Genomic DNA, 25,558 nt, shown 5'->3' with positions numbered 1-25,558 from the left:
TGAGCCATGGAAGCGGGAGACGCGCTCATTTTATGCCTCTTGGCAAGCACTCAGCTGTCTGCCGCCCAATTTGAGCTCTAACACGACGGATCGACCAACCTGGATTTGTCATGCTCGTCTGAGCAAACCGAGAAAGCTCGAAGAAACCAAAAAAGAGAGACTGGACTCCACCTCGCTCGTTCCTTACTTCATCCTTTCTTCCGGCTCAGTCTGGTGTGTTGCTTTGCCGCCATCAGTGCCTTGCGCCCTCCGCCCCTCCCTCTCTTGCCGTCGCTTATACGCAGGCGTCGTCCGTAAGAATCAGGCACACAAGGAGTGAATTCGCATCCGCCACATCTCGCTCGAAATCGGTCGCTCGTACTTCGAGGATCGATTCTCCACACGGCACGCCACGGCGTCTCTGGCATCCGGCTCAAGCAATCAACCTCTGGTCCTGTCTTATGCACCTTCGGCCCCATGCGTTCAAGATAGTGACGACGCCTCCTTCCTGTCTCTCCTTTCGTTTCGTTCTTGGACCCTGCCACTGGGCTCTTGGCTGGTCCCTGGCACTGTTCTAGCCCCCAGCCATGAGGTATCACGTCCTCGGCGTCGGGTCGATAGGCTCTCTCATCGCCTTCCACCTCAAGCGCTCCGTCAAGCTTCAACGACAGCTCCTACAACCTGGACCATCGTCGAGCAAGTCGCGGCGAGAGCTTCTGCTGTCCAACCTGTCTAACAAGGCTCCACCACAGAGGCAAGGCACCATCGTCTCGTCGCTCAGCCACCCGCCCTACATCCAGTCCGAGCTACCAGACCCATTGCAGACGTCTGTCACTCTACATCTGCGTAGGAAAGCTTTTGGGAGACAGGCAAAGCAACGCTATGTCAACTCGATCATCGTCGAGCAAGACGGTGTAAGGGACATTGAAGGTGGATTTCAGACCGATTTCAACTCGAGTCCTACAGATGTGATTGCGTCCATCGTACGGCGCAACCGTGCAAACGAGACGCAGCAACAAGAAGAGGAAGACGGGGAAGACCGATTCTTGATATCACGTACGCCCACAGGGTCACCGTCCGATACCCCATCAATACAGGAGCAAACTTCGTCGAAAACACCGATTCCAGATAACGACGGTGGCATCTCGCTCATATCCACGCTCGAAAGCACATATCAGCAACCACGGGCCAGTCCGATCGACAGCTTAATCATCACCACCAAGTGCGACACCACGCTCTCGGCTTTGGAAAGCATTCGACACCGAATCCACCCATGGTCCACCATTGTCCTGCTCCAGAACGGCATGGGCGTACTCGATACGCTCTTCGACACCTTCTTCAAGGATCCCGAGTCACGACCCAACTTCATCCTGGCCTCGACCACGCATGGGTGTTGGAGGAAAGGACCGTTGGATATCATGCATGCCAGTCCTGGTGCACTGCATTTCGGTATCGTGCCGAGCGGTCGGGCAGGATCAGAGGGATTTGAGGCAGAGAAAGTCCCATTTGGCCACACAATTGCGACTGTCAAAGGTGGCCTGCTGCCGACAATAGGATCAGCGGCGAGCAAGAAGGCGAGAGGATGGGAGAGGTTTGCGCCCGACGCAGATGCCGACCCGCAGAAGGAGCTGGATCCGAACTCGCTCTCTTCGAAGCTCTCGATTGGCAGCATTCCTGACCAGCCGAACCTTCGCACGTTGAGAGCGACCGTCGCAGGTCTGCTCTCGCTCCCGCTCAACGTCGAATGGGAGCCCATTCGCGAATTTCAGCTCCGCGCGTTGCGCAAAGTCGTCATCAACGCCTGCATCAACCCTCTCACCGCGCTTGCCGACTGCAAGAATGGCGATCTGTTCGGCAACCCTGCTGCTATGGACGCCATGTGGTCGGTGTGTCTCGAAGCGGGGATGGTGCTTGAAGCGCAGGTACGCGAGCACCTCTCGTCTTCCTCTGACGCCTCGAAGCGGAAATCAACAGCAGGTCTATCAACAGAAGATCTGCTGATCCTCTCCACAGAGACAGGCGAACCCATGCTACACCCTTCGTTGACGCCCCAAGCGCTGTTTCAGGAGGCGCAACGAGTGGCAAGGATGACAGCCGCCAATTGGTCCTCGATGCACGCCGACCTCAAGAAGCGCAGAGGTAGCACCGAGATCGACTACATCAACGGCTACATCTCGGCGCTGGGCCGAGGATACAACATCGACACGACGGCCAACGACCTTTTGACCAACATGATCAAGTTGAAGACGAGCAAGGTTACGGGCTCGGGTAGATTCTGAGGAAGAAACGGAAGGATCACTCTGTAACATCAGCATAGACAGCATCGCAAATGCATCTTTATTCACCGCTGTGACTCATCACATTCAGTCTGCAAAAGTGCGATATTGATACTGCCATTACTATACTGACCATCGGTCCCTCAGCTAATTGCCTGCCAGAGCGCCCTCATTCCTCTCTGGCGGATTCACCACCAGCATTCGAACATCGTCCAGCTCGCCCTTCATATCCGGCATGTCCTGCGGCGTGATCATAATGTACTGCACGTGCGGCGTCGCTCTCGCCTCGTTGACAATCATGGACAACGCCACCCTCCTGTTGACCTGGTCCATAAAGATGTCAAACTCGTCGAGACATCGGATGGGCGAGCTCATGGCCTGCCAGAGCGACAACAGCAGGCAGGCGGTGGCGAAACTACGCTCGCCTCCAGACATGCCCTTGTTCGAGTGCTGTTGCGCCTTGCCCTGGGTCTGCGTCTGCGTGGCCCGCGCCGACTGGTCCTGCGCCTGTGTATCGACGGCGAGCGAAAGCTTCTCGAGCTTGTGGTTGAACTTGAGCGTGCCCTCGTAGCCACGGGTCGCGAGGTTGCGTGCAAAGTTGCTCTTGGCCCGCAAAGCGATCGAGCGACGGAAGAAGTTCCACTTGGCATAGCGCACCGCGAGCGAACTGCGAAGTCGTCGTTCGGCCTCGTTCATGTTGTGCACTTCTTCCTGGGCTTCTGTGAGCGCATCCTTGCGCTTCTGTAGCTCTGACGCCGCTTGATCCAGAGTGATCCCGGCCTCCCGGGCCGCTTTCTTCATGAGAAGCTCCAGCTCGTTGATCTCCCTCTGGATCTGCTTCGGCGTGCGCGTGGTGTCGACCCGGTCGCAATACTTGAGCGCCTCTGACTCCAGATGCTGATGGTCCGCTTCGAGCCTGGTCTCCTCCGCCTCGCTCTCCTTGACGTCCGCTTCGATACTCGCGCGCTTTCTCTGCCAGTGGTCGCGGTTGTTGATCTGCTCGACTCGTTCAGCGACGGCCGCTACCAGATAGGTGTGGATCCCGCCCATCCTCTCTTCGAACTGACGCCTGCGCTCTTCCAGCGCCTTCATTTCTTCCTGCGACGGCTTCTGCCTCTCTACGATGGCGGTCTTCTGACGTTGGATGTCTTGGAACTGCTGCAGAATGACCTCCTTGTTCGTCTCCACCTCGAGTTTGGCATCTTCGAGTGCGGAGATGTTGCCTGGCGCAGCTTCTTGCATCTGCTCATCGATCCGGCTGATCTGCTGACGGAGATCGTCCTTCCGTCTTCGCAGGTTGTTGAGATCACGCTTGCCGGTGTCCTTTGCACGCTCCAGGCGAACCCTTTCTTGCTTGGCGTCACGCAGGCGCTGGGTACATTCGGCGATTTCATGGTCGAGCTGCTGCACTTCGTGCTCGAATTTGCGGATAGCGTCGCCGACGTTCTGTGAGAGACGTGGAGGGCCGCGGTGGTCCTGCAAGGCGGTAGAGAGCGAGCCGGTGGCCCCGCTGCTGATGCTGAACATGTCGGCGGAGAAGCATGCCTGAACATTGTAGGGCTGCGTTCGCATCAGCCTGTCGCCGTCGGCACGTCTGTCGACCAGGGCCGCGCGTTCGATGTGAACCGACATGATGAGCTGACGTTTGACAATCTCGTCATCGCAGTCAAGGACTCGCAGGATGGTGGTGATGTCGCGGTTGGGCTCTCCCGAAGAGTAGTCGAACAGAGCGTCGGTACCAATGACGATGGGCTGGTGGATGCCGACTCGATCCATGATCTTCTTCAAACGTACACGGTCTGCATGATTGGAAACGAAATAGGCGTTGAGGGTGTTGCCCATCACGGTTTCGAGGATCCTCTGCCAGCGCATGTCCTTGAGCTTGACGTGAGTGCCGAGCGGACCGATGGGCTTTGACCTCCAGCCATTGTCGCTATTGATGGCTTGCAGTAGTGCAGGCACTTTCGCTCCGCCGTACGCGGTGAGCCTGTTCCTGCTGCTCTCGCGCAATTGAACAAGCTGGGAGCTCTTCGTCGAGTACTCGTCCTTCAAGCGGCGCAGATTCTGGCCTTCGTCCTCTTCGCGCTGTGTGGCCTCCGCTATCTGAGTCTCGAGCTCGCGCTGCTGCTCTTCCTTTTCGAGCGTTTCGTCTTGCAGCTCTTGACGTTGCCTTTGCGCCGATTGGCGTTCTTCATCGAGTTGCTGTCGATGTGTTTGACCGTCCTGGGCGAGCTTGGCGGTCTCTTCGCGAATCTGGTCCTCGTATCTCTCGATGTCCCTGTTGACATCGATGATCTTGTCGTTGATCTCGCGCTCCTGCCTGGTGAACGCCTTGATTTGCTGAGCGAGATCTTTGTCTTTGCGCACGAGCTCTTCATGCTGCTCCTGAATGGGCGAGAACACTTCGTCGAAGTTGGTGTTCTCCTTTTCGAGCTCGACGATGCGCTCTTCGCATTTCTTGAGCGCTTCGAGGGTCTTGTTGAGACTTGCATCGCATTTGACGAGCTTGGCGCGGATCCGCTCGGTCTTTTCGACGGCCTGTTGCAGCTCGTTCTCGGCATCGTTGACTTGCACCCAGACGAATTCTCGGTTTAAAGCATCAATCTTTTCCTGGTAGCCACGTGTCTCGCGCACCTTCTTCCATTGTTGCAATGCGTGCTCCGCCAGAGTCTCGAGCTGCTCGAGGGCCCCCGACTTGAGTGCAAGCGCTGACTTCATGCTGCGAACGTGCGTCTCGATGAGATTGTACTCACGCACAAGCTGACTGAGTTGTGTGCCTTCGAGGAAGAACTTGTAGATCTCGGAGGGGTCGGAGCTACCGAGGAATTGACGAGCGGTGTCCTGAGTGAGAATGTGGATCGGGTTGTCGGGTTGGATGTTGGCAAAGTCGCAGAAGGACTCGAGCTCCGATTTTGTGGTTGCCACCACCCTGCCGTTGGCGGACTTCATCTTCCAGGTACCGCCGCCCTCCGCAAGGATGCGACGTTCAATGATAATTGAGTGTCCATACGCTTCGGGCTTGAATGCATCGCTGCCCCCGTTGTGCACCGTGACGGTGATGGTGGCGGAGGTCTCGCCTTTCTTGACGAGGTCCTTGAGGCTAGAACCGCGGTTGGTGGAACTGGTCTTGCCTCCGAGCGCGATCATGAGAGCGGTGAGGATGGTACTCTTGCCACTGCCGTTGCGACCCATGACGAAATTGAGCTTGGGCCCGAATTCGATGGTGAAGTTGGCGTGGCACATGAAGTTGCGCAGCTCGATCTTGTCGACGATGCCAGACTGTGCTGTTCCTTGACCAGCTTCAGCTCTGCGTGCGTCCTCTTCGGCTTGCGAGTCGATCTCGTCTTCTTCTTCTTCATCGGTGCCTTCCTCCTCCGACGCTTCCTCTTCTTCGTGATCCTCCTCGCGCTCGTCCGGCGTCACTATGCCGTCATCCTCTTCCGGTGGTGCTGTTGCCTGCGACCTGCGTGCACTCCTTGCGTCTGGTGATCGAGACTGCGATTGTTCCGGAACATCATCGCGATTGCTGAGAATGCTAGTGCGATTCAGACGCATGCGCTTGGGCGATATTGCGTCGATAGCATCTTCGTCGCTTGTGAATCCACCGCCGTCGGTGGCCTGGGACGGCCTTTTCCTCTGCGACATGGTTGGCCGTGTCGGCTAGCGAATCGAGACCGACCAAATGGCGTGGACCGAGGCGGACGTGCGTATTACTACGGGAGACGAGCTCGATGACTAGCTGCCTGGTGTCTCTTGCGCGTTGCGGAGGTGGCCCCTCGACGATCTCCTTTAGTTGACCATGCAGCAACGAGTGGTCGACCCGCTGCGTCGTCGATATTGTCGCAGGCCTGCTTTGGTATCGAGATACAAGCGGCTGAGAAAGCAGATTGTTGTTGATCTAAATCGATGCAATTGAGTCACAGAAATGTGAGGGAAGGGAGGAGTGGGTCGAGGCGGAGGTCGAAGACAACGATTGCGGAAAGAGCAACGAGCTTCGAGACCAACACTTTTTCTGGAAGAGTGGCTGAGTTGGAGGCAGCCTTCCTCTGCCCTGAGGCAGGCGTGTGTGCGCGCGTGCATGAGTTGCTTGTCTGAACCCTCGTCAGCCTCGCACATTTACGCGCGACGCGGAGAGCACACAGTCTAAATCTCCCGATAGTCGATCGGAAGCAACGTCCAGATCGGGACCTCCTTTTTTTGGAGACGCAGATCATTTTGACAGGGATGATCTGGGGTTAAGCGAGCTGCATGAGGTTTGACACTCGAACCCCTAAACAAGCTTGGAGTTGACGGAGTTTCTTTGAATGACACTCACCCACGACCCAACGAGGAACGCTGGACCTGATTCCCACGCTCCCACGCAAAAGACCTCCTATCCTCACATCATACGATGCACTGACCTCACTCGCTCAGAGTGCGCACGGCTTTTTCGAATCATAGTCGAGCCAAAGTCGCGCTTGCACGTTCCTCTACCTTTGCGTGGCTTCGAGCACGGATCGTTCAGCAACGCGTGAAGCTCCTTGGTGTCTACTGTAGTGTGGGCCATGCCACTTGACGTGCAATCGACGCGACAGAGGAAACGATGCTGCACACTGTCGAATGATACGGGCAACGTTGTCTGTGTCTGACCATGGCGGCTTACGCCTTCGTCCTTAGCTTCAGCCATCGGAGCATCATGGGGCTGACATGTCTGAACAGCGTCGGGAGAACGAAGCATAGAAAGGAGAAGCATGTGGGAAAGCAAGCGGAGCTCTCCAGAGCCAAGAACGCTCAGCTCGAGCGGTTGTGCATGCATCTAGCGACATTTTGGCCCCTGTCCATCTCCCACCCTGCCTGAGGTTACATAGCGCCCCCCTCCTCGCATTTTCGCTCACCGCTCACCGCCGCGAGACTCGCCTCTTCCTACAGCACCTAGCTCGTTCAGCCTCCCGCTTCCTTGCGAGCCTTTCTCAGCTTCTCTCTCAGACGTCTGCACTCCGCTCGCTCCTCCACCGCCTGGATTTGCCAATCTCACCATACGCTCGTTCTCCCTTCCCACCTCATCCTCCCCCACATCTCCGGGATCGTTCATCGACACCTCCATCTCACGACATTAACGACATCACGACATCCGCTATCAGCGAGAAGCTAGCTTCTCCACCCGTCTTGAGCTTGCTCACATCAGCGTCGACTGAGCTGACTTTGTCGCGTGCTCTTCAACTTGCGCTGACATAGTGAGCTTTCACATCAACCGCCATCATGTGGTGCGACAACTGTCTCCTTGTCTTCCCGTTGCGCCATGGCGCCATGGTGTGGAACGTTTTTATCGCTGCCTACAACTTGGCAGGCTCGATCCTCCTCTTCCAGAAAGGACAGTTCCTTTTCTTCAACTACCCTGAATACCAGATCTACGGCGGTATCGGCATGGGTGTCATGGCCATCTGCATTCTGACGACCATCGGTATGGCCAACAACTCGTACATGTTCATGCGTCTCTGCTTCTTCCTTTGGCCCGCACTTCTCCTCGTTGTCGCCGTCCGAGCCGGCTTCATGATCTTCCAGCTCAACAGACAGCAGACCAAGATCGTCTGGGAATGCAACAATGGCGGTCAACTATGGGGAACAGCAGGAGAAGCAGGGACCGACAGTGGCACCATGCCATCTGGGCTCTGTTCGGCCGGCTTTCACAGCCTCTACATCGCCTTTGTCTTTTCGCTCGCCATCGATTGGGCATTGCAAGTCTATGCCTACTTCATGTGCTGGCGCTTCAAGAAAAGGATCGAGCACTACTACGCCGCCGCCACCAAGGAGAACAACATTTACAGCTTCTAAGCTTGCCCGAGCAGATACGCACAGCTCCTTGCCAATTCCCGGCCCCTTTCAAGGGGCCGGAATCAGCAGCACACGGCGTCTGTTCTTCATGCAAAGCTCATTTGCTTGCATCGGCTCGCCACGGACATTTCTGCTCTTGCTCTTGTCGTATGACGACACCATTGGACGAGTGGCGATCCACATGTTGTACTTCTGCAGCCTCTACACCTCTTCCTTGTATCGTCGTCACCTTGCTTGTCTCTCTTCCCATGTTGTAACGATACCAGCCCGACGAATGTAATGACTTTATGTTTCAAAGTGCATGGCACCCCAAGCAGTCTGTCTGTGCTCCTGGTTGCATAGCCGTCTCAGCACCGAAGCACATGATGAGGGCGGATGTTGAATTGGACATGAGCATCAACATCTCCTGTGCAGCATCCCAGAACTCTTTGGGAACCTCGAGTCTGAGACAACCTGCGATGTAACAGCTATTGAAAATTGCCAGCCCGTTTTCCGAACATTTTTGCTGAAGCTTTGGCAGTCTGGAAGATTCACCCGTCATGGTCGATGATGCCGACCACCACGCCTGCGACTGGCGCAAAGCTCCACGGACGCATACACTGAGCTGATACGCAGAGGCTGCGCGACTCGAGAATCATCTGCCTCGCACTCTCAGCGCACAGCCACCCCCTCTCGGCACATCCTTCCATTCTCTTCGGCGATCCAGAAGGAAAGGTGCAACCACATCCTTTCGGCTTTGTAACGCAGGCCCTTGCCGCCGACGTCCACCTGCTGGCTGTCCGTGTCTCCGCACTGATGTGCTCTTAAAAGCTTCGACTCCGCCAAGCTACTCGGGAGGAATAGATCTTCGCTATCAGGGCAAAATGGATGGGATGCACCTCTACCATCTGACGCTGCAGCCATCAGGCAGCGTCACAGCGACTGTGGTGGGACAATTCTCCGGCACAAGGCAGCAAGAGATCGTGGTTGCAAAGGGAAGTCGTCTAGAGCTTCTCAGACCTGACACACAGACCGGCAAGGTCGACTTCGTCCTCTCCCATGATGCATTCGGCGTTGTCCGAAGCCTGGCCGCCTTCCGCCTCACCGGCGGCTCTAAAGACTACCTCATTGTCGGCTCCGATTCGGGCAGGATCGTCATTCTCGAGTTTCAGCCGAGTACGAATTCGTTCGACAAGGTCCATCAAGAGACGTTCGGTCGCTCTGGGTCTCGCAGGATTGTTCCTGGACAGTATCTCGCTACCGATCCGAAGGGTCGCGCAACCATGATCGGTGCCATGGAGAAAGCCAAGCTCGTCTACATTCTCAACAGGGATGCGCAAGCGAATCTGACCATCTCAAGTCCACTTGAGGCGCATCGACCCAACGGCATCATTCATCACATTGTCGGCGTAGACGTCGGATTCGAGAACCCTCTGTTCGCTTGTCTCGAAGTGGACTATTCGGATGCGGACCACGACCCAACAGGACGTGCATTCGCCGAGGCTGAAAAGACGCTTACATACTACGAGCTCGACCTGGGCCTCAACCACGTCGTGCGCAAATGGTCCGAGCCCGTCGATCCGCGGTCAAACCTGCTCATCCAGGTGCCAGGCGGCTACAACCAGAATCAGGAGAAATGGGACGGACCCAGCGGTGTGCTAGTCTGCAGCGAGGACTACATCACTTACAAGCACCAGGACCAACCAGAGCACCGCGTACCAATACCGAAACGACTCAATCCGATCGAGAAGACATCCGAGAGGCGCGGCACCTTAGTCGTCGCAAGCGTACTGCACAAGATGAAGAACGCCTTCTTCTTCCTCGTCCAGACCGAAGACGGCGACCTCTTCAAGATCACAATGGAGCACCAAGACGACGAGATCCGTTCGCTCAAGATCAAATACTTTGACACGGTCCCCGTCGCGTCAGGTCTCGCCATCTTGCGGTCAGGCTTCTTGTTCGTTGCATCGGAGTTTGGCTCGCAGCTGCTGTACTCCTTCCAAAAGCTCGGTGATGATGATGACTTGCCGGAATATATGTCGACCGACTACGACGAGAATGCAGCAGGTCGAAGACGGCCACAATTACCGACATTCACGCCGAGACCACTTGACAACCTCGTGCAGGTCGATGAGCTGCCAAGCCTTGACCCCATTCTGGACGCCAAGCCGCTCAATCCGCAAGCATCAGACTCGCCACAGATCTTTGCTGCCTGCGGACGTGGAGCGAGAAGCAGCTTCAAGATGCTACGTCACGGACTCGAGGCTCAGGAGGCGGTCAGCTCGGACCTGCCCGGCGTTCCCAGCGCTGTATGGACCACCAAGATCACACGGCAAGACGAGTATGACAGCTACATCATTCTCAGCTTCGTCAACGGCACGCTGGTGCTGAGCATCGGCGAGACGATCGAGGAGGTCTCGGACAGCGGCTTCTTGACCTCTTCTCCAACATTAGCAGTGCAGCAGCTCGACGAAGATGCTTTGCTGCAGGTTCACCCTCATGGTATCCGCCACATCCTGGTGGACAAGCAGATCAACGAATGGGCAACCCCCAGCCTTCCGAACGGACGGCAGACGACGATCGTGGCGACGTGTACCAACGAGCGCCAGGTGGTGGTTGCGCTCAGCAGCAACGAGCTGGTCTACTTTGAGCTCGACATGGACGGACAGCTCAACGAGTATCAAGAGCGAAAGGCCATGGGCGCGAGTGTGCTCACCATGAGCATGGCCGATTGTCCTGAAGGCCGTCAGCGCACACCTTACCTTGCAGTGGGATGTGACGACTCCACCGTGCGCATCGTCTCGCTGGAGCCAGACTCGACCTTGTCATCGATCTCGATCCAGGCACTCACGGCTCGAGCGTCGAGCATCTGCATGGCGGAGATGCAGGATGCCACCATCGACCGCAATCACGCAACGACCTTTGTCAACATCGGACTTCAGAACGGCGTGCTCCTTCGCACCGTCCTCGATGCGGTGACCGGTCAGCTGACAGACACAAGGACGCGCTTCCTGGGCAGCAAAGCTGTGCGTCTGATGAGGACCAGGGTGCATGGGCAGACGGCCGTAATGGCACTGAGCACCCGCACTTGGCTCTCCTACACATACCAGGACCGTTTGCAATTCGTGCCCCTGATCTTTGACGCTTTGGACCATGCGTGGTCCTTCAGCGCAGAGCTGTGCCCCGAGGGTCTCATCGGTATTGTCGGAAGCACGCTTCGCATCTTTACCATCCCTTCGCTCGCCAGCAAGCTCAAGCAAGATTCGGTGGCACTCTCGTATACACCGCGCAAGATGGTGAGTCATCCGAACGAGCAAGGCTTGTTCTACGTCGTCGAAGCTGAGCACCGAACGCTTTCCCCGGGCGCGCAACGCAGACGGACCGAACTGTTGGAAAAGGAGCTCAAGCCCCTTCAGCGAGGTGTACTGGACCTCGATCCGGCAGAGTTTGGTCTCATTCGTGCAGAACCAGGCAGTTGGGCGAGCTGCATCCGCGTTGTTGACGGCGTGCAGGCGCAGACACTGCACAAGCTCGAGCTGGACGACAATGAGGCAGCGTTCAGCCTCGCCATTGTACCATTTGCCAGCGCGGAAAAGGAAGGGATGCTCGTCGTCGGCTCAGCGGTCGACGTCGTCATGTCTCCCCGCTCGTTCAAGAAGGCGTACCTCACGACGTACCGCCTCATCAACGACGGTCGCGAGTTGGAAGTGCTGCACAAAACCGAGGTGGACGACATCCCGCTGGTGCTGCGTCCTTTCCAAGGTCGTCTGCTCGCAGGCGTTGGCAAAGCACTGCGCATCTACGATCTGGGCAAGAAGAAGCTCCTCCGCAAGTGCGAGAACAAATCCTTCCCGACCGCCGTTATCTCGCTCGACGCGCAAGGCTCGCGTATCGTCGTGGGCGATCAGCAGGAGAGCATCTTCTTTGCCAGCTACAAGCCGCTCGAGAACCGTCTGGTCGTGTTCGCCGACGATGTGATGCCCAAGTTCGTTACTCGGTGCACGATGCTCGACTACGACACGGTTGCGGCCGCGGACAAGTTTGGTAATCTCTACGTACTCCGCATCGACGCAGACACGAGCCGAAGTGTGGACGAGGATCCGACGGGCATGACGATTGTGCACGAGAAGCCCGTCCTCATGGGAGCGCCTCACAAAGCTTCGCTGATCGCACACTACTTTGTCGGTGACATTGTCACCTCGCTCAACAGGACGGTGATGGTGCCCGGTGGTCGAGAGGTGCTGCTCTACACCGGCATTTCCGGTACCATCGGCGCTCTCGTTCCTTTTGTCAGCAAGGAAGATGTCGATACCATGTCGACGCTTCAATCGCATCTCAGGCAGGAGAACAGCAGTCTGGTTGGACGAGACCATCTTGCGTACCGAAGCAGCTATGCGCCCGTCAAGAGCGTTATCGATGGCGACCTGTGCGAGACGTTTGGGCTGCTTCCGCCCGCGAAGCAGAATGCGATTGCGCAGGAGCTCGATAGGAAGCCGAGCGAGATCAACAAGAAGCTGGCTCAGCTCAGGGAGGGTGCGACTGGGTTCTAGCGTAAGGAATCGGCAATGCGATCTGTACTTCTACTTCTCCACGGCTGCCGGACGGCGAGTCCTGTCTGGGGTCTGAGCACGCACGGTCTGAAGTGTGGTGGCGTGCGCAGAGCTCGCTAAGGACAGGGGCCAAGTAGCTAGAGATCGGGTCGAGTCTGGCAAATTCTCGCGTAAAGTGGAAGCGCGCGTGTGAGATGGACGACGACGAACATTCTTCCCAGCAACTCAGGGGTGACGCTCGAGCTTGACCGGTATCGCGCGTGTGCTGCGTCTCGAAGATCCCGCACTGGTCATTCATCCCTCATCCGCAGAGGCTGTCGGATCAGTGTTTGCTGTTCCATCCGAGCCAAGTCGCCAATTGCGAGATTTGGAAGAAATCGTAAGCGAAGTTTAGCCGAGCGGTCGCGAATCCGCGCACTTTTTGGCGAGGCTTAGCATGGGGATCGCTTCTCGACTTTACTCGCCGACGGCAGATCGGTGGGAAGATACGGAAGAAGCTCCGCGTTCAGATCCGATGGGTGCGATGGTCGAAGCGAGGCGGCTCTCGCCATCCATCTTGGAATTCCTTCGAGCCGATCCGCGCGCTTTACGCTTCGCCAAGGTCCACACCTTGTCAAGCCTTGTCATCGTATATGCTCGACTCGCTCTTCGAGGAAAGCGAAAGCAACCACGGAAGGTCGAGAAAGAAGCGTTGCCTCGAAAGAGAGTCAACGGTCGACACGCAGACCAGAGACTGGGACAATGTGGTCAGGCATGCGACTCGGATGCCCCTGGACGAGATCGGAAGCAACGCTACATGAGGCCGCAGTGGTGGCTTTCGGCGCTGGCTGCGTGCACAGTGCAGCCCAACAAGGCTTGTTGCATCACCAGAACAGCTGCTTCCCTGTCGGTTACACTGCGGCATGACTTCTTAATGACAGTCCCGTTGATTTGCGTCAGCGGCACGACGAGTCGGAGTGAGAGCGCAAACTGGCATGCACAGAAGCCAAGGAAGGAAGGCAACACCACATCGGTTGCCATCCTAAATTCAAAAATCGGACAGACCGAAGGATGCTTGTCAGGCACTCACGGACCATTCAAGAAGTCTCCATCATCACAGTATCGACCGTGGAGCAATCGACGATCGCCAGCTCTACATCCTCGGAACCGCCTGACTATGCCATCGTCGGAATCAGGCGCCGCGCTATCCAGAAATGGGGACAGCGGCCAGCATTGTGTTGGCTGCATCGGGGTTGGAAATGCTGCCTGTGGGCGGGCATTAGAGCCGGTTGCAGGCGTTAACCAGGCTCCCACGCATGGACCTTGTGAGCCAACTTCCACGCGCGCCACGCGGAGACTACAATGAAGAGCCGAGCAAGCTCACGAGCGAGCGAGTTGATGAACGAGGTGGTCAGCGGGCGAGCTGAGTGGATGCTTCGACCAGCCGACGAAGACGATCAAGGCAGATCGTGACGATCTTCGGCAAGTCCAGCTTTCAGCGGCGTGGAAACCCCTTTTTCCAAGAGAAGCTACGAGCATGAAATATCGTTAAGCGAGCTCAGCGAGAAGAAGAAAGCGAGATTTGCCTGACTGACAGGGGCAAGAAGAAAGTTGTCTCAGATCGAGCGGCACGGAAGGGCGATGCAATCTGCTTCACTGGGAAGAAACAATTTCGAGCTCTCGCCTACGCGACCTGGGCATCGGAGCAGTGTCAGCCCTCTGGACCCCTTTGTTTGATAAGTTTAGACGCCGCAGTAGGCCATGCATGATTGACAGGCGACTGCGAATTCGCCCCTTTCATCGTTCGCTTCTTCCGTTTGAGGCGTGGTTCGCCTTGGATCGAATTCGCCTCCTTGCTGATTGCGCTTTCGGGTCGCTTCGAGTCCGGAGCAGTTTGTGAGACAGACACTGTACACGTTCGAGCTGGCCTTGACGCGAAGCGAGACGTGCTAAGTGCATGTCATGGCTCTTAGAGATTTGGTGGCGGCAGCGGCTGCGCCCTCGTTGAAATCACAAAGCACACCTTGCAAAGCTGCACCCTTCGCATCTCGCATGCATCAAAGTGCAGATCCTGCGTGACCAGCTGGCCTTCTCGCATTGCTTGATCGATGCTCAGACAGCGAGGACCCTCGAATTCTCGGTCCTTGCAGTGAAGCTCCTATCAAGCCGTCACAGAAAGGCAGAAGCGCGGCTGAGCTGCAACCAGTCCGCTCTTGCTTGCTTCACCACGAGACCCATCCATCTTCTCCTCCTCGTCGGAATCCGTCGCGCTCGCGCTCGTTGCGTTTTGACCAGTCAAGACCTCCTGAGAGCTTCAGGTTTCTTCGCGATCGCGACGCTCCTTTCCCCACCACCAACACCAATAGCAAGCGCGCGTCCACTGCCTGGACCTCAAAAACCCACCGGTACCGTAAGGCCCTTCAGATTCATCATCTCAAGCGCCCTCTCGGTCACCATTGTCAGTATCCCGTCGGTGTCGCTGTTTCGTCATCACAAGAAGCGTCAGAAGCGAGCGTAGAGGCCTCCTTTCCCGGCTGCCCCGACAACCTTTGTCTCCCACGGACCACCACGTCCCTTTGAAGCCTAATCCAGACCAACACCCCGCTTCATTTCAACTCAAAAGCATGCAGCAGTGCTAGCACGTTGCAGCCCACCATCCCTTCGACGTCGATTCGCATCAAGGCTCTCCTTTCCAGATCATCAGCACGCCGAGACCGCAGCGCGGACATCTCCCTGGCCCACCATTCTCCTCTCTATTGTCACATCGCCGGCGACTTGCGAGGCTACGCAGTCTTGCAACTCAATTTGCGCTCGGGCTTTCCGATCGCTGCATCAACGTCACAATCGACAACGCTTCATCTCGGTGCACGACCGAAGACTCGATCCGACTCGGCTTCATTCTGCTTCCGTCACCCCGAAACGCTTCATCCTACAAGAGGTGAACACGCTCGGGAATAGGCCCTCTGTCCTCTTTTTGGCTGTGTGCTTCTTCTGATCTCGCGCTTTGTCTGTCAGAGCCGCAGCGTGCTGCGCCGAGCACCGCATTCGACCCCTTGGCACCTCGCTATTGTCACATTGTCCCCCGATTCTTCAGGTCCAGACCCGCCCGAGTCGTTCTGCAATTAAGACGCCATGACCGCTTCTCAGCTCACTCCCAGAGCCAACACCGCCTCGCTGCTCCCCGAAAAGTCTCTTCCACCATCACGACTGCCATCATCGTCCGCAACGACCTTGTACTCCGCCTACACCCTCAAGGCTCTTCCAGCTCGTCCCGCAGTGCAGCGCAGCCACACAGAGTTCGCGTCAACCAGCAGCGAGCCGGTCCAAGATTCCCTCGTGCACTCGCAAGCTGCGCATTCTCGCTCGAGCGGCAACATTCCTGCTTCTTTCCTCGATTTCGACTTCGACACACCCAAACGCCCCTTTTTTGCGCCTTCAGCAACCAGCGACTTCCCTGCGATTGATACAAGTCCTCAGCAACATCAGTCACCCCAATGTAAGTACTCAAAGCGGTCGTGCCCATCTTCACACGATGACGTGGACACTGACTCGGTCCTTGTCTCTTCGCATCGTTCACTCTCTCGCAGCTCCGAAACGACAGGCAAGTGTTTCCTCTGCTAGCATCGGAGCCTCGCCGTCGCAGGCTTTCTACTCGCCTCGTTGGCCACCCCAGTCTCCAAGAACAAACCAACAGTTCGCGCAGACTTCGCCTATGCCTTCTGGCCAGCGTTCTAGCTCCAGCCGCAGAGCGCCACGCCCCTCGCTGCCATCGCACTGGAAGACGGGTATGGAGCTCAACAACGATGCACCTGCCATGCCGCCCTGTCTGAGCTTATCGGATGCTATCAGCTCGCCAAAGCCCTCCGCTGCTCTGGATTCTGCCCACCAGCAAGACCACAGCGGCCAGTCCTCTCCAGCCAGTCGAAGGCTCAGTTCGCATCACTCGCACTTCTCACCCGACTACTCTCTTCGAGGCTCATCGTCGACCCACACGTCTCTGTGGACCGAGAGAAGCTTGCCCAGCTGCGAGACAAGTCCTACCTGTGCGCAATTCCATCCTGCTTCGGAGGCAGTACTTACGGATGCGGACAGCAAAGTCACCGAAACAGCCGAGCTCGCTGAAGAGCTTGACGAGGACTCGGTGGGACTGGGCATCACTTCGGACCTCGGCCTGGACGTCTCAAGCCGCAGATCTAGCGCCGCTCCAGTGATGCCCTCACCCATGCTTCCTGGCAGCGCAAGAGCTCTGCAAGGCCCATTCTCGCACCATCGCGCCCCTTCCTGGACCAGGCGCATGGACGCCTCTCCGCTTGCTGGTCTCCCTCCCCAGCACCAGGTGGGTGGACATGCAGACAGCTTGATCGCGCCCGCAGAAGCTGGCCTGCGTTCGTTGGGATTGAATGTCATGCCAAGCATGCAGAGGGCCATGAGCGATGTCACCCCGGTCGCGGCCGCCAATGAAATGATCGCAGCTGCTGTCGCCTCTGCATCGCCATTGGCCAAACCCTCCATTCCGCTTCGTCGCGACTCCCGTACCCGCTGCTCGTCGGACTCGGCCAACTATCTCCCAGCAGCGGTCAGCGCGACACAGCATTCGCAGACTCTGTCGTCTTCCATCTCCAGTCCGACCTGCTCTTCCGTTCTCACCCCGACATCTGGCGAGATCGGCGGAAGAAATCTCCCCGAACTCCAGAGCCCGCCGCGCACCAGCTCACTGAGACAGTCGCCATCCATGGGATCGCTCCGAACTTCGCCCTTCACAGACAGTTCGCCACGCACTTCGCCCTACCGCCCCCCAGCCTTGGCGAACAACAGGCCCAGTCGCCCATCTCTGCAGCGCATTTCCACCATCGACGATCTCAACACGACCATTGATGACCTCAGCGACTCTGTCGATGCTTTCCAGCAGGCAGCAGAAGGCGGTCCGAGGCGAGACTCGCCGTCGAGAATCTCTTTGCGTACCTCGTCGGCTGCGTCGCGCGCACGCAGAGTGTCCGACGTGTCGATCAACAGCTTCTTGCACAATGCCGAGTTCAGCCACATTGTCGGCGCGTACACCAGCAAGATGCGCTGGGAGGAGGGTCTCTACGACTTTGACGAAAGCGTCGAGACAGACGTAGACGAGTCCAAGGCGGTCAAGACCGCCGAGGAGGGTAGCGCCACCATCGTTGAAGGCCGTGACTTGACCATGGCCCAGATCGAGGCCGAGACGGGCCCTAACACGACCCACCTTCTGCTCGGCGGAAATCGAGCAGAGGGGCTCGTCGAGGTGCTGGAGCGCGCCTTGCCGCTCGCTTGCAACCTGCTGGTCCTGGACTTATCCAATTGCGCTTTGCAGCGTCTTCCTGATGCCATTGGCGCTTGTGTCGCGCTCGAGGAACTCGACCTCTCCGGCAACCCCGTGGGCGACCTGCCCGACTGGATGCTCAATCTGCGTGCCCTGCGAACGCTGTCGGTCGACTCCACCGGACTGCAGCACCTTCCATCAAGCTTGATTCAGCTCCAAGAGCTGCAGCGTCTCAGTCTGCGCAACAATCAGCTCCTCTTCCTGCCAAGCTGGTTGCACCGTATGTCCAAGCTCAACTATCTCTTTGTCGAAGGGAACCGCTTTGCTGGTCCGTGGCAAGGTATTGTGGCGCCTCTGCTCTCGCCTGCTCATCAAACGACAACAAATCCCTTGCTGGCCGCACAAGCGCACTTGGCCAACGACGAGCCGTTCGAGCCCCGCCAATCTGGCCTTCTCGATCAGCCGCTACCCGCACGACCCTTCATGGCCCGTATGCGCAGCGCGAATGACCTGCAAAACATGCTCAGGGGCCATTTCGGTTCTCCTACGCCGCCAGTATCGACGCCGGACTCCCAGGACGACGACAGCGGATACATCAGACCTCAAGAGGTGAGCTCGCGACCTGCGACTGGCTACGAGGACCAAGTCATCGAACATGCCAATGTCGAAGTGGTCGGCCGACGTCTCTCGAACGGAGGCAAGTGGGGTGGCTTCCTCAAGAAGATCGGTCGCAAGGCTTCGAGCCAGAGACTGGCCAGCATGTATCAGGAGCCGAGCCCCACTCAAGCCAGCTTCCCGTCGCCGAGAGCGGCGCGTAAATCGCTTCGCTTGGCCGCCAGCGCCAGGAGGACCAACTCGATCGTCTCAAAGAGCGCAGCAGCTCCGCTGATGGTTGCTTCTCAGTCCGAGCCTGTCCCCTCCTCGATTGCCCTCGCATCTCACAGCCTGTCCGCTGCTATGGACGGCGACAGCAACACCGATCACCTTGCTGTCGCATTTGACCTTCCATCTGGGCCTGCCACGCCCTCGGAGTCGGCCGCTCTCTTGCAGCCATTCGTGTCGGACGCAGAGGCGAAAAAGAATCGAAGACGCACTTTCCTGCCCGTGCACGCCTTCGCAGTACCTGCTCCCACCGGTTTGACCGGCGATGATGACGCAGATGACTCAGTGCATCCTGCCTCCCCGATGGAGATGGATGAGGAGAGCCTTCACCAGCACCGCACTCGTCTGCGTGCTCTCATGCACTACCTGCGCGATCTTGACGACCTAGCCGCTGCACGAACCGAAGCGGCCTCGTTTGTCGGACCCAGCAAGAACAACCTGGCGCAGCTCCGCGACACCGGCAGCCACTCGCGCACACCAAGCATGCATCGAGCAGAGTCGAGCAACCCGTCCACCAAGTCGCGAGACTCGAGCGGGGACTACGTTGCCAGTACGGCTGCCAGCTCCGTCTCGGAGACTGCTACGTGTGATTCGGCTCGCATGAGCACCGCACACTGCACCAAGGACGACTCGATCCGACGATTCCGCATCATTGCAGAGATTGTGTCAACAGAGCGCACATACGTCAAGGGTCTTAGCGAGCTGGTCGACATCTATGTCAAGCCAGCCATGGCGCCCGCGGATGGCAACAGCGGCGTTCCCGTGGTTCCGCCCACCGAGCATCGCTCTGTGTTTGGCAACGTCGAGGCACTGCTGCGGTTCCACCGCACCGTCTTTCTGCCTTCGCTTATCGCCGTGACAAGCCCTGTCCTTGAGCACGATCAAGATGCTCCAGGCGAGATGAGTGCTCAAGAGACCGCGGCTGTGGCAGAGAACGTGGCTTCGGTCTTCTCGAAGCATGCTGCTTTCTTCAAGATGTACTCGAGTTACATCAACAACTGCGACTCTGCCCAGGAGCGCATCCACGCCTGGATGGTGCCGTCTTCGGCTACTCATGGCGGAGGCTTGACCCTGCGAGGACCGGGTTACGGAGCTCTACAGGCACTGGGAGCCATGTCTGCGCATCACGGCACCGCCGCCGCAGCATTCGCCCATGGCTTCACGCCGGCCATGATGGCCGCCGGCCCTGGCTCTGGTATCTTCGGCAACGACGGCCATCTCTCTCCTTTGCAGCGCAAGAAGATCAAGACATTCATGCAGCGCTGCCGTACGCATCCTCGACACGCGCAGCTCAACGTCGAAAGCTACCTGCTGCTACCAGTGCAAAGGATTCCGAGATACCGTCTGCTCCTGGAGGACCTGGTCAAGAGCACCGACACTGCTCGTCTGACTGATGCCGACGCCCTTGCAGCCGCGCTGGAGCATGTGACGCAGATCGCGTCCAAAGTCAACGAGAGCAAGCGCCAGTCCGAGCAGGACCGACGATTGCTCGGGTGGCAGTACCGCATCCGAGGCTCGATCGGTGAGCCGTTGGTGCAGCCTCACCGTCGACTGCTCAAGGATGGATCTCTGCAGCTCAAGCGAGTGGTCCGCCGCGTTCCCGGATTTGTTCGTTCCAGCAGAAGTGCATCCGTCGGCGGTGCTGGGCCGCAACGAAACAGCAGCATGCTGTCGCCTTCCGGCCTGCCGGGCCAAAGTCATATCCTTTCCGCGGACCATCTGCAACAAGTGACCGAGGATCAGCGCATGTCCATGATCCTGTGTAGTGATGTTGCAGTCCTGTGCACCGAGCAGACGAGGAGCAAAGATCCTAGTGCGCCTGTCTTGCTCCGCTCGATGCTGAAGCTCGTTCGACCCGTCGAGATCCTTGGCGGTGTCAACCTGCGCATCGTCGATGGTGCCGAGATCCTCTATCTTCAAGCATCATCTGCAGAAGACGCCGTGGCTTGGAAGACCGCCTTCGACCTTCATTTTTATCAGTGATTCGATATCACGCTGGCACGCAAGCCATGCAACACTCACATTCGTTTTCATCAACCGCTCTCTTTTGCTCGACTTGACGTCCCCTTGCGACAGTCGTCGCATTTGCTCCATTCACACTGTCGCTTTAATCTTCTCACTCTCGTTTAGGGTACCACCGGGCTTACTTGTAACAACACCGTCATTGGCTCACCAGCGCAGCTTCTTGTCTGTGATCGTCTGACAGTCTCATCTGTGGCTGAGGGACCCGATTTCATGTCGCAGGATGAGACGAAGGCTGTGTAGGTAATGAAGTGAGCCAAAAGAGCGCAATGCGAGGTGACGCGCACAGACCGAGTTGGTGGTGCCGAGGCTCTGCTTCATGAGTGCCGACGCGCCAAATTCAAGAACAAAGCTCGCACACACCCTCAATTTTTCGCACGGCCGCAACTTTGAAAGTGACACATCATGTTCCCAAGCTGTGTGACAACGGTGGACCCTCTCCGCCTTCACATCTTCCCAACAAGACCGCCACACTACAACCACAGCTAAAGCTGGCCTTTGACAATCGCCTCGGAAGCTTCCAAGCTCGTCGAGATCACCTCAACTATAACGATCACCTATCTTCGGACGCTGAGCCGCCGGCAACTCGACAACGCATCGACAGCACACACAGCTACCGAAGCGCCGCTCTCCTTCTTCAGATCGGCGAGGAATGAGTCCGTAAAGCAGCACACCTTTCACAGCGGACGATCTCAGCAGCAATGGCGTCGCCTGAGTCCTCGCTGCGCCGGCGAGGCGGAGGCTCCGTCTCCGAACCATCGGGGCACGCCAAAGCTGAATCGGACGGCTTTGGCTCCTTTGTCGATTCTTCGTCCGCCTTCCCCTCTGACTTCGACCAGGAGCTTTCCGAGCCTCTCGATGGTCGAGCGTCATCCTCAGCTGTTCAAGTTGGCTCGCCGACCAACAGCCGTGCTGGCCCATCCTCATTGCCTCCACATCGCATCGACGACGAAGACGCCGAGGACTGGACAGAAGCAGACATGGTCGCCGGCTTCTCGCCCGCAGAGTACCACTTCGCAAGCTCGGATGCCACGACAGTAGCCGCAGCGCAAGCGGCTCAGCCGACGTCGACGAGCCCGTCAACGGTCAGCAGGCCCATGGCGGGCCGCAAAGTCAGCGGAACGGGCGCCTCATCGGAATGGGCAGATTGGAGCTCCTTCTTGGCCGCACACACTCTCCCGACTCAGCAGCAGCAACCATCATCTTCGTCAAAAGCGCCAACAGGTCAGGCGCTCAACCCTGCAGATGACGCCTTCTTCGACGCCTTCGAGGTCGCCACCAACCCAAACCGTGGTCCATCTCCGCCTGTCATCGACCTTCGCGGCGTGGAGAAAAGGCTCGAGCAAAGGAAACAGCAACAGCAGCAGAAGGATGCTTCTGACACTGCCAACGACGACTTCTTCTCCCGCTTTGAGCGAGCGCCCCAGGCCGCCTTGGGCAAGTCAAGCCCGCTGGTCCTCGAGCCAGATCAGCTCGAAAGCATGCACGACGCACGCATCAGTCCCATGCCTAGGTCCCCATCTAAGCGCAACGACTCGTATTTCGGCCTGACGGCTCCGAAGCCCATCAGCAGCAACAATGCAACAGACCCGCAGTCTAGGTCAGCAGAACAGAAACGAGAATCTGGCTCGAGCTCCTTCTCGCCTGCTTCACCGTCCAGCTGGACGGGTAGTATCCGAAAGACATGGACGACACTGCGAGGTATTCAGAGCGAGATCGCGAGTCACTTGCCCAGCGCTAGTGACTTCATCGTGCCGGAGGATGAAGCCGAGCAGGGCGGCAGTTCCTCCAAGCATGGCGCAGCGGACTCGAACCCAGGTGGTGGGCTGATCATCGCTAGCGACGCCCCTGAACAGCCAGGCGACAGTCAGAATCGCGCAGGCGTCCGCAGACGCAGCTCAGGCTCAAATCGACGAGGGACCCTGCCACATGCATGGGACTACAGCCAAGAAACACCCTTCGGATCCTCTTCTGGCGCAACATCGTCCGGCTTCTCCGCCGGTGCAGCAGCGCCATCCTCCGGCTCGTCGAGCACAGCGCCGCTCCGCGCCAGGGACCTGTTCGCCCCTGCTGCCGGCAGTGCATCCACTTCGTCCGCGAGTTCGAGTGGCACTCTCCGTCGTGCACCAATTCATTCCTCGACTGCTCCCATCTCAGGTGCCCCCGGCTTTGACACGACTTCGACGCGCAAATGGAACACGGGCCAGTGGACGCTCGACGAAAAAGAAAAGCGTGCGATTCCGGTCACCCTCTCCAACCGGCGCGACGAGACAGAATCGGTCATTGAGCCGTTCCACGCCTCGCGCCTGCAAGCGCTGCTCCCACCGCGCCTGCAGCTGGGTAAGCGATGGAGTCTGCTCTACTCGCTCGACCAGCACGGCATCTCTCTCCAGACACTCTACCATCGTGTCTCCTCCGGACTTGACCCAACCAAGATCAAGCGCTCCGTATCCGACACGGTCACAGGCAACACCGACACCGACGAGGCAGCTGAAGGCTGGTTGCGCGGAGCCTCGCGCGAGACCCAACAGGCCATGGGCACCCGCTCTTCGCGGATGCACGTCGGCGGCGGTCTCAGCAGCATCTCCGACGCAGGCCTCATCATCGCCCTCAAGGACGAGGGCGATAACGTCTTTGGTGCGTTCGTCAACGAAAAGCTGCGACCGCAGCAGCACTACTATGGGTCCGGCGAGTGTTTTCTCTGGAAAACGACTGTGGGGAAGGGAGGTGAAGAGGGAGGGGTGGAGCAGTACAAGTGGACGGGGAGGAACGATTATATGGTTCTGTCCGAGTCGACGTTCCTCAGTGTCGGGGGTGGGGAGGGAAAGTTTGGGTTGTGGGTGGATGGGAACTTGGAGAAGGGGGTCAGCTCGTGTTGCCCGGCGTTTGATAATGAGATTCTGTGTGATGGGAAGGCGAGGGGCGAGGGGAGGAAGGAGGGCGAGGGAAGGTTCGAGTGCTATGGACTGGAGGTTTGGGCTGTGGGCATTGACTAGGCTGCACTTGAATGCATTGCATTGATCGTTGCGAAGCTGATTGCGTCCAATAACGTTGTGTCCAGTTGAGAATGGGGGCGGATGCGAGTCCTCATGTCGATAGGTGACGTCCGCACAGCGCCCATCACCATCACTGGAGACAAAGCTTGTGTGCGGGATCTTCGCTCTCCGCCAGTCTTCACGTTCGAACGCTTTGAGCGGGTTGACCATGTCTGCATGCTGAGCAGGGAGAGCAATGCTTTGTCAAGTCGTCCGCTGACACGCTGAGCTCCGTTGACACACAGGATCATGAAAGGTACTTAAGGCCTCACTTTCCGTTTCACGTCTCGTTCCATCACATACTTCACATCAGCTCGCGCTTTCGACTACTTGAAGAGATCGAGAGTTCACACGATCACGCTCGTTTGTCACCACCCTCTCTTCGCGACAAGATGGCGCAAATCATCGAACTATGCACGCCCCCGCCATCCACCCCATCGTCGTCCACGTCCTCCTCCTCGACCGTCTCTTCCGCCTTTTTCACGGCGCCTAGCACGCCAGCTACGTCGCCGGCCTCCTCGCTGCCCGCGAAACAGGGGATCCGTATCGTTGGTCCTGCTGCGGTGAGCCCGCTGACGCCTACGCCTGTCCGCACCGCTACGCATGGTGATGTTCTCGTAAGTCCCTCACTTTCTCACCTTCGCACATCAAGATTGCGTCACTGATAAAGTAACGTTGTATGTGAACTGCAGCCTCTGTTCAGGGGCGCAGCCGGCGATAGCTCGCCCGAGGAGCGTACGCAGCGCCCTTCCAACAGCCTCGGCATCATGCAGCGGTTTCGCGCAGCAGTGGCCAGAGGTCAGTCTGGCGCTTCGAGCAGAAACTTTTCCCCGCGCGTCTCCGCCACTGGCAACACCGACACCACGAGGGCTAGCTCCACAGCTTCCATCGCTTCGACGGAGCAGACGATCGCAGTCAAGACCGAAGCGCCCACCGTCAGCCTCGGCACCAGCGATGGCGACGAGGTGTGCGTGATGGGCGTCAATCGCGTCGGCAGCATGTCCGTGGTAAAAATCGAGTCAGCTCATCCTTCGCTCGCTATCCCTACGACTTCCAGTCCCACTGCCGCTGCAAGTACCGCTGTCTCCGCCAGAGCACGTTCCAAGACCCCCCTCGTCCACCGCAGCTCGACGCCTACCACGGCTCGATCGCGCACCCCGTCTGGTCGAAGCGGCTCCATTGCTCCTCGACCTGGCTCCATCGCACCCACGTCAAGCATGGTGAGATCGGCTTCTCGCGCTCTCACATCCGGTCGCAATCGCGCCACCTCTGTCGTCCGTGCGAACACCCCTGTTCGACGCCAGACCGGTCTGTCCGCCCGCACACCAACCCCAGTGCCGCAGCTGGCACTGCACGCCGCTCGTCGACTGCGCGATACGACGCCATACAGTCGCGCTTCTCGACACGACTCGGTTGCTGCTGCTGCTCATCCGGGCTTGAACGCCCTTCGCACCATCCCAGGATCGCGTCGCGAGATTCACGATGTGGTCACGGTAGACATCCCATCGCAGCAGGACATCACCGAGAGAGCTGCCCAGGGAAGCGCGGTCAGCGGTCCCGTTCGCCAGCCTAACGCACCGCTTCCTTCGACCGGATCGACGAACAGACGCGCTGTTGAGATCGTCGACTGCTCCTCTGACGAGGACGAGGAGGTGACGGTCACAAGTCAGGCGCTTGTCGAGCGTCGAACGACCAACACCACTCGGATGACGGACAACGAGTCCCCTGTTCAGCCTCTCGCCCCCACACAAGCCCAGG

At 58.1% G+C, this 25,558-nt stretch overlaps 7 protein-coding genes across 7 annotated transcripts in view; 6 read left to right on the top strand and 1 right to left on the bottom strand.

The window, feature by feature from the left end:
* Positions 1–566: 566 nt before the first annotated feature.
* On the top strand, positions 567–2,258 carry PSEUBRA_004587 (Ketopantoate reductase ApbA/PanE, C-terminal; the record flags this gene model as incomplete). The annotated part of the gene is made up of 1 exon (XM_059465332.1): positions 567–2,258. One exon carries the CDS (start codon positions 567–569, stop codon positions 2,256–2,258), a length of 1,692 nt encoding a protein of 563 aa, XP_059320571.1.
* A 144-nt stretch (positions 2,259–2,402) lies between these two features.
* Positions 2,403–5,900, bottom strand: PSEUBRA_004586 (RecF/RecN/SMC, N-terminal; the record flags this gene model as incomplete). The annotated part of the gene is made up of 1 exon (XM_016438095.1): positions 2,403–5,900. The coding sequence occupies one exon, from the start codon at positions 5,898–5,900 to the stop codon at positions 2,403–2,405; it is 3,498 nt and encodes a 1,165-aa protein (XP_016291660.1).
* Positions 5,901–7,493: 1,593 nt separating this feature from the next.
* PSEUBRA_004585 (uncharacterized protein) lies at positions 7,494–8,066 on the top strand (the record flags this gene model as incomplete). The annotated part of the gene is made up of 1 exon (XM_016438113.1): positions 7,494–8,066. The coding sequence occupies one exon, from the start codon at positions 7,494–7,496 to the stop codon at positions 8,064–8,066; it is 573 nt and encodes a 190-aa protein (XP_016291659.1).
* An 863-nt stretch (positions 8,067–8,929) lies between these two features.
* PSEUBRA_004584 (Cleavage/polyadenylation specificity factor, A subunit, C-terminal) lies at positions 8,930–12,595 on the top strand (the record flags this gene model as incomplete). Its single annotated transcript, XM_016438116.1, has 1 exon — positions 8,930–12,595. The coding sequence occupies one exon, from the start codon at positions 8,930–8,932 to the stop codon at positions 12,593–12,595; it is 3,666 nt and encodes a 1,221-aa protein (XP_016291658.1).
* Positions 12,596–15,706: 3,111 nt separating this feature from the next.
* Positions 15,707–20,726, top strand: PSEUBRA_004583 (Dbl homology (DH) domain protein; the record flags this gene model as incomplete). Its single annotated transcript, XM_059465331.1, has 2 exons — positions 15,707–16,070; positions 16,162–20,726. 2 exons carry the CDS (start codon positions 15,707–15,709, stop codon positions 20,724–20,726), a joined length of 4,929 nt encoding a protein of 1,642 aa, XP_059320570.1.
* Positions 20,727–21,466: 740 nt separating this feature from the next.
* Positions 21,467–23,761, top strand: PSEUBRA_004582 (TLDc; the record flags this gene model as incomplete). Its single annotated transcript, XM_059465330.1, has 1 exon — positions 21,467–23,761. The coding sequence occupies one exon, from the start codon at positions 21,467–21,469 to the stop codon at positions 23,759–23,761; it is 2,295 nt and encodes a 764-aa protein (XP_059320569.1).
* A 431-nt stretch (positions 23,762–24,192) lies between these two features.
* PSEUBRA_004581 (uncharacterized protein) overlaps positions 24,193–25,558 on the top strand; it is a gene marked incomplete at both ends in the record, with an annotated part of 1,628 nt that continues 262 nt past the window's right edge. The window contains 2 exons of the mRNA XM_059465329.1: positions 24,193–24,417; positions 24,493–25,520. Of these exons, the coding sequence (XP_059321530.1) occupies positions 24,193–24,417; positions 24,493–25,520 (1,253 nt within the window). The remainder of the gene's footprint in view (positions 24,418–24,492; positions 25,521–25,558) is intronic.

The sequence above is a fragment of the Kalmanozyma brasiliensis genome, assembly GCF_000497045.1.
Source record: "Kalmanozyma brasiliensis GHG001 unplaced genomic scaffold PSEUBRA_SCAF3, whole genome shotgun sequence".
Lineage (NCBI taxonomy): Eukaryota > Fungi > Basidiomycota > Ustilaginomycetes > Ustilaginales > Kalmanozyma > Kalmanozyma brasiliensis.
The sequence above is the reverse complement of the archived record's forward strand: the minus strand, read 5'-3'. Positions and strand labels throughout refer to the sequence as shown.